Below are 8,673 nucleotides of genomic sequence, written 5' to 3'. Positions count from 1 at the left end.
GGGATGACGTGGGAGTGACGTTGGACAAGCGGGATGACCGAAACCGGAAGCGCTTAGCGGTTTTATATCGCACCGCTTATGATACGGACGAGGTATTTGTCAGGCATACCTCCGATGCGTTGTGGGGAAGACGCGTGCCGACCGAATGACGTATCCCTTCTGACAGATATCGGAAGGTATCTATCTGCCATCGAAGCCGCTCCGATATCAATGAGGGCCGTCGGATCTCATGGTCCCGATCCGACGGTTTGACGGGGGGGTAAGGTGCTCGACCAGTACGGGGTAACTGGCGGACGTCGGAGCCGCTCCGACATGGATGAGAGCCGTTGGATTAGAGGCTCTCCATCGGACGACTATCGGATCAATGAAATGATCGGCCGATACGGAAGGGGCGGGGTTATTTTAACATTTATTTTAGGATATGTGCTTGGTGGAGGACCATTGGGGTATGGAGGGTTTCAATGGTTTTTCCATGTATTTTCAAATAAATCAACGTAGTGCCCGAACCATTGGATAATCACAAAAATGGGTTTTTGTGTATTATTTGGCAATTTAGAGCGGGTAAGGGTAAAGCAAGGTTTTTTACAAGGTTTATGTTTGCAAATGGGGTGTAATGGGTTAAAAATGGATTTAGAAAGGGGGAGGAGGGCTAGAGTTAGGTTTATCAAGATGACCAGGTGTCATTTGATCCCTGATATAGAACTTATTGGCTATAATGCCAAGGGGAGGGGATACTTGTACAAAATTTGGGGTTTATACACCATGGTGTTAATAATATTAGGGGAAAGGTAATATAAGGGATTTACATAGTAGAGTTAGAGTTAATATGGATGGGGGGGGTGAATGAAGGGAGAAAATACTAAGCTTATTTGTGAAACACTTAGCTTAAAGAGTAGATCAAAATGAAAAAGAACTTTTACACAGGAAATGTGGCTTCTAAAGATTAGAAATCAATCATAACACCACAATTAGTTTCATGAATGTCAACTCAGAAGGGAGTGTTAGTAATGAAATGGAAAGGGGAAGAAGGGAGGTTAGACATGCTTCCTGCTTGCTGCAACTTGATGAAGAAGAACACCTTCTCAATTGATTGACTTTGCTTTGGTAAACAAAGTTAACACACCTGCAATGGTAAAGATAACCTTTCTGCAACCCCAACTACTTACCCAGTTACTTGCCTAGCATTTTTTATTTCTTCTTGGAGGGTGCACTTGGACTTGCAGACCCTTACCTGCCTTTTCTTTTCTTTGGCTTTTCTTTTTTTTTTCTATCTACTTCTACCCTTATTTCTTCCAAGGTCCCAGATTAAGCTGTTGGGAGCCTTTTCTTCTCTAGCTGAACTACTTGTCTGCCAAGATTAAACAGTTTGGACAGACTTCCTTCTCTAATCTACAACTGCAAATTTAAACCATGAAATGATCCAGATTAGACTGTTGGACCATCCATCAAAATTTTAAGTCCATACCAAGCTATAAGCACAGATTGGATTTTCTTGGAAATATGTGATCTTTGAATCATCAAAGCAGAGCATATTTGGACCTTTCATAGCCAATCATGAAATATGAAACCTATTGGTATAGGTAGCTAACAGACAGGGTATTATCGCAAGTTTGTTAGGAATTATGGGAGAATAGCAGCACCTCTAACAACATTATTGAAGAAAGATTCATTGTCATGGACTTCGGAAGCAACAAAGGCCTTTGAACATCTTAAAGAGGCAATGTGCCAAGCACCGGTCTTAGCTACACCGGACTTCACAAAAACCTTTATTGTGGAATGTGATGCTTCAGGAAATGGAATTGGTGTTGTTCTAATGCAAGATGAAAGACCCCTTGCTTTTGAAAGTCATCCAATCAAGGGAAAGTTTTTAAGCAAAGCTATTTATGAGAATGAAATGTTGGCAATACTCCATGCACTTAAGAAATGGCGACCCTACCTAATGGGAAGACACTTCAAGGTAAAAACAGATCATGATAGCCTTAAATACTTTTTAGAACAAAGATTATCCTCTGAAGAGCAACAAAAGTGGGTCACAAAGATGTTGGGTTATGACTTTGAAATCATCTACAAAAAAGGGAAGCAAAATGTGGTGGTAGATGCACTCTCAAGAAAGGATGAGGATGTGGAAGCATTGTTGTGTGCCATTTCTATTATCCAACCAGATTGGATAAACGAAGCAAGGGAGGAATGGAAGGATGACGAAGAAGTGTGGGCACTTATTCGAAAGCTACAACAAGATTCCAGTACTTTTGATACATTTAGCTGGCAAAATGATTCGTTATGGTACAAAGATCGCTTATACCTCTGTAAGAATTCCCAGCTAAAACAAAAGATTCTTATGGGATTGCACACTTCTCCCTTAGGAGGGCACTCAGGATTTTTAAAAACTTACCACAGGGTTAAGAAGGAATTTTTTTGGGATGGCCTTAAATCAGATATTCAAAAGTTTGTGGCGGAATGTTTGGTTTGCCAGCAAAATAAAGTTGAAACAATTAAGACACCGGGTCTATTACAACCTTTATCCATTCCAAGCCAACGTTGGGAGGAGGTTTCAATGGATTTTATCACAGGTTTACCCAAGTCTGAGGGAAAGAGTGTCATCATGGTGGTAGTTGACAAACTTACCAAGTATGCACACTTTTGTGCATTATCACATCCATTTAAAGCCAGTACAGTTTCTACTGCATTTATGGAAACAATTCAAAAGCTACATGGAAACCCAAAGATTATTGTAAGTGACAGAGATCCCATTTTCACTGGAAATTTTTCGACAGAATTATTTTCTTGTCTTGGTACTCAGTTAGCTCATAGCTCATCTTATCATCCTCAATCTGATGGGCAAACTGAGATAGTAAACAAATGTTTGGAAGGATATCTTCGTTGCTTTGTATCTGATAAACAGACACAATGGGTCAAATGGTTGCCTTTGGCTGAATGGTGGTATAACACTTCCTTCCATACAACAACAAAAATGACCCCATTTATGGCACTTTATGGGTATCAACCACCATCCATCACATCATATTTAAGAGAAAATTCTAAGGTTCAGGTAGTGGAACATCACATCGAACATCAACAACAAGTCCTCCAACTCTTAAAGGATAACCTCGTGTTGGCACAAAATAGAATGAAACAACAGGCAGATCAACATTGCAGTGAAAGAAGTTTTGATGTAGGTGACTGGGTATTCCTACGGCTACAACCATATAAGAAAATGTCCCTAAAGCAAGCTAAGAAGGATAATAAATTATCACCAAAGTATTATGGTCCATACAAGGTGTTGCAAAAGATTCGTACTATGGCATACAAATTGGAGCTTCCTGCAGCTTCTCGATTGCACCCAGTCTTCCATGTTTCATGTTTAAAGAAGGTTATAGGTGACAAGCTCCCAATTCAAACAATATTGCTAGAACTTGATGAGGAAGGAAAAATTATATTGGAACCGGAAGCAGTCACAGAAACAAGAACTCGACAGCTACGAAATCGATCAATTTCAGAGTATCTTATCAAGTGGAAGAACTTATCCGCTGAAGATTCCACATGGGAGGATGAGAATTTTATGCAAAAGTATCCAGAACTACTTAAGCGTTGAGGACAACACTTTTTTGAAGGAGAGGGGCATGTTGGGTCCCTATAATACTAGTGATTACCCCATTACTATTGTAGTTATACCCCTTATTTATATTGTTGTGCCCCTATTAACCCCATATTGTTATTTATGTGCCCCATAGAATCCCTCTATTGTTATTTTTGTGGCTTTATATTATTATTGTTAGGTCGGCTGGATTATATTGTGGCTCCTTAGACTCCTATATATAGAAAGGAGGTTGTGTCATTTGTATCATCAAATAATTGTTCATTTATGTAATGTAAAGGAGGTTGCCCCCTCGAAGAGGCTGAATTCTAAGGCGTTGATCTATCTTTTCTATCTTTTCTTGAGCTGGTTTCATAACATTGGACTTGTCGAGTTTCAAATCTCGGGTTCTGATTTATTTCTTTTATATGAGTTTTCATAGTTTGTATTTTCGTTCCAAACCTTTTGTTCTTATTCATTTCTTTTATATGTGTTTTCATAGTTTGTATTTTCTTTTATATGTGTTTTCATAGTTTGCATACTAAATCTATACTACACAACAAGCACAATTTACATTTTTTGGGAATTTTTTTTTTGTTTATTTCTATATCTAAAAGTTTCTCTGTGTAAATGAGTTGTTGCCATTTTTGTAGTTCACACAATTGTCAAATTTTTCCCCTTTTTCTTATTCCAAAAGTCCCTATGAATATAGTCCCATTAGCTTATGAGGTACAATATGATTCTAGTTGTATTTATTGTGTGCATTCTTATGATGAGGTTAGTAAGAGGGTAGAGTTTATTTTTGTTTGTTATAATGAGGTTAGTGAGGGAAAATAAACAAAAATAGACTCTACCCATTGGTATGTTTTTCAAAATACAAATCGGTATTAGGGACAATAAAGTATGAAATGGAGGAAAATAAGTTCTTGAGACCATGTATAAAGGTTATTTGGCTTATTACCCATGAAGAAGCCGCTAAACTATCTCGTGGATCCTTTTTAAAGGATTTCTTCCATTTAGGGGGATATGTGTGCGATTACGAGGTTTTGAGCACCATAGCTAGATCTCAATGCCTTTAGTTTCATATCAACACTATTGGGAAGTTCTGAAAACCATCTAGTACACTTAAGTAATTGATTATAGTTAGGAAAGATACCCAATCTCTCTTTCAATATTCACAATATCAAGTTTTCTGATCTAGCACTAAAATAACTACACATGAATTTTACAGGGTATATTTGAATTTTAGTTCAATAAATACAAAATTTACACAATAATAATGGGTGTTAGAGTCTATATATGAGTAAGGGGAGTAAATGAGGACAACATGGGTTAAATGAAGCTCCTATAGCTCAAGCCCAATAATAAAGGCCCAGGGCCACCATGTTAACTGTCCAACTTTTGGGTTTGATATGGTGCAGATAGGAGGCTTTTCTTACCATAGTTAGGCTTTGTAGACTATGGATTTGAAATTCCAAAGAATTCACATAAGTTCGTCATTTTTCAAGATAGGGATTGTGTTACATAGCTACAACTTTCTTGGGATTAACCCATACACCATCATAAAGTTTGTATTGAAACTCAAGAGCCTCAAAAGTACATTTTGAGTGCTTCATGAATAAGTTTCATTCCCTCTACATTCACAAGGACCTATCAACATGCTTTGTGTGTAATTCCTATGCTCTAGTTATTGTCACTAAAATTTCCTTGGAAAAGTTTGGAAAACTTTTTCTAAAAGATCTAAAAATCAGATGGAGACTAATTACTATAACCTAATACCATTAAGCTATACTATTAGTATCTATTAGATATAATTAATATACCTACGATAACTATATATTATTATTATATAATATGATCCAATTATTAATATGATATATAATATATAATATATTAATATATTATATAAGGTATTATAATACTATAATATATAGCACATCATTAATATATATCCCTATTATATCTCTATATATTAATATATAAAGTATATTATATTATAACTTATATAGTAATAATAAGTATCCCTAATGATAGGTATATTAACCCTAATAGTAATTATCTTTTTGTATAGTAATTAGATATGTGAGATACTCACTAGTAATAATAATCTTAATCTTAAGAGAATTCTTCGGCTTAAATCACATGATAGTATATTTGCATTTGTCCTGAGGATGAACCAATGATAGTATATTTGTCCACACATTTGTAGTGACGATGAACCACACTGGTTGGTTTGAAACACATCAACAAATATACCATCATGTGATTTAAGCCAAAAAATTCTCTTAATTTTGACATGGATCACAAAATCCTCAACTCATCCTTAACCTTATAAAAAAAAATAAACCTAATGAAATATATATATATAAATAAAATAAAAAATAAACCTAATAAAAAATATGTATATATATATAAAGAGAGAGAAAGATGATCTTGGATTCAATAAATTACCTGGTTTGTTTGTTACACTACGCCTATAAGAAAACAAAATCAGCTAAGTTTGTATACACCAGTGGTGTTCACAAACGTACTTAATAAAATCTTAAAATTATAAAATTTTATTTGTTGAACCAAACTGGAGTCGAAGTCAAAGTAACCCTGGCATTCACAGGGGAAAGAGAACCAATAAAATCTTAAAATTTTATTTGTTGAACCAAACTGGAGTCAAAGTCAAAGTAACGCTGGCATTCAAGGAAAGAGAACCGTGAATACATATAGCGCGAAATACCAACGGACTTTTTGGCCTTTTTATCTTAAACGTGAATGTGGTCAAGTGGAATCCCGTTATACCCGCTCCACACCCTAAAAAATATCAAAAAGGTTCGTATCGGACTTGAATTGACTCTCGTGGGTTATTTTTTTCCTTGGTGGACAATGTGCCTAAAACTTCGAACCTTGTTCTCATTCTTATATATAGAATATGCAATTCAATTACTCAAATCTATATATACAGAATTGCAGGAACAACGTTGGCATCCCCTGCAGAGTCTCCTTTATTCAGTGACCACCAGAATTCTACTTCCAACGAAGGGATTCTTCGTGATGGGGCAAATTATTAGGCTCTTCTACATCATCCTACTTCTCCTCATACTCATTGCTTTTCCTGCCAATGCACTCCAGGTTCCACACACTGTGCTTTTTCGACTTCAACTATACGCACGGTAGCACGTTAGACAGCAATCTGAATACAGTTTTTAATAGTCTTGTTCAACACACTTCCCAAACTGGTTTTAACACTTGTGTGGATGGCGGCCAAATATATGGCCTCCTACAATGTTCCACGGACACAACAGCCGAACAGTGCCGCAACTGCTCCCATAGAGCAGTCACTACAATTCGGCACAAATGTGGGAATACCGGCGGTGGTTTAATTTTGTTGGATGACTGCTTCTTACGTTATGAAAAGTATGATTTCTTCGGACAAATGTCTACTGGTGGATGGTATAATTATAATCGAAGTAATGTATCCACCCCCGATGTTTTTAACGCGGCTGTTGAGAGCATATTAACCAATTTGTCAGGTGAAGCAGCGTCTGGATCTAAGTTATATGCTTCGGGAACAAGTACAGACTCCCTGTCTCGAAGGATTTACGGTGTGGTGCAGTGCACGAGAGATATATCAAGTATCCAAATCAAAACATGTCTCTTAAGCGCAATCAATTTTATTTTATCAAGAATTCCTGGAAGCGCAGGAGCTACAGTTTTGAGCAAAAGCTGCAATGCCCATTATGAAATGTATCCTTTCTTTAACTCGATTTTGCCTCCATCTCCATCCACGGCAAAAGGGCCAGCTATTGCACCAACGAAGCGGCACACACAGTCGCCAGCTGTTACACCGGGGGCTTATCCGCCAGGGAAGCTGTTTGAAAGATGCACATGACGTGCATGATATGACGGCTGGGGCGGTTGGCTTTCGCACCCCAGCTGTGTTAGATTCCTGCGGAGGCATTCATTGAGGCCCCCCACGGCGATATTTGTAACAGCTATGCCGTAATTCTGCTGGCTTCGGCCGTAAAAAAATTTGCTGGCTTCGGCCATATTGATTGTAAAAAAAATCTGGGGGCTTCGGCCATATGATGATTTCTCTCTGAAAAAAAAATGCCTGTTTGAAAAATAATTAAACGGTGAAATGCTACTTGAAAAAAAATAATCACTGAACTATTTGTCCCTAAGAAAAACACTAAATAATGGGAAATGTCCTCTCCATTGTAGGATACACAGCAATCAAATGTTGAAATTGTTTATGGACAATGGGAAATGTCCTCTCCATTGTAGGATACACAGCAATGAAATGTTGAAATTGTTTATGGACAAATTTCCCTGGTTTCTTGAAATTTTCAAGTTCAGCGCAAAACGTTGGAAATAGAAGATAATTTTTTTTGTAATCATAAAAATGTGGACAATGGGAAATGTCCTCTCCATTGTAGGATACACAGCAATCAAATGTTGAAATTGTTTATGGACAAATTTCCCTGGTTTCTTGAAATGTTCAAGTTCAGCCCAAAACGTTGGAAATAGAAGATAATTTTTTTTGTAATCATAAAAATGTGGGGGACAAATTTCCCTTGTTTCCTGAAATGTTGACTACTTATTACTAAGGGGTTTTTAAATAAAAAAAATAAATTTATAAATATATGTGTATGTATGGTTGTGTACAATGATAAGGAAGGAGGGGTTAAAATACATCAATCTCTTTGAAGTTAAGTTTTCTCATCAAGATTAGTGAATTATGTATTTATTCATTGTCAATCTAAGAAATTAATTGATGATTTATTAACAAAGACTTTCTTTTTAGTGTACTCATTCACCCTCAATCCAAGAATGGAGGAGGTAAAATACATCAAGTTAAGTTTTCTCATTAAGATTAATGCGTTATTTACCTATTCGTTATCAATCTAAGAAATTAATTGATTACTTATCAAACAAAGACTTTCTTTCTAGTGTACTAATTCACCCTCAATCCAAGAATGCACCTATTGATCATCAATCCAATAAACTAATTCAGAATTTATCATAGGACAGTCTCTCTCAATAATGCACCCATTCATCATCAATTCAAGAATTTAAAATGGTCACGCAATCACCATTAATCCAAATCT

General features: G+C 36.5%; 1 protein-coding gene across 1 annotated transcript; it reads left to right on the top strand.

Moving 5' to 3' along the window:
* The first annotated feature begins 312 nt into the window (after positions 1-312).
* Positions 313-7,454, top strand: LOC149213348 (cysteine-rich repeat secretory protein 38-like). Its single transcript, XM_089388987.1, has 2 exons — positions 313-446; positions 6,695-7,454. Exons 1-2 carry the CDS (start codon positions 313-315, stop codon positions 7,452-7,454), a joined length of 894 nt encoding a protein of 297 aa, XP_089245113.1.
* The last annotated feature ends 1,219 nt before the right edge of the window (positions 7,455-8,673 follow it).

The sequence above is a fragment of the Pinus tabuliformis genome, chromosome 1_1 (genome assembly GCF_031772625.1).
Source record: "Pinus tabuliformis cultivar Carrire ecotype Pingquan chromosome 1_1, CPIR1, whole genome shotgun sequence".
NCBI lineage: Eukaryota > Viridiplantae > Streptophyta > Pinopsida > Pinales > Pinaceae > Pinus > Pinus tabuliformis.
The sequence above is the reverse complement of the archived record's forward strand: the minus strand, read 5'-3'. Positions and strand labels throughout refer to the sequence as shown.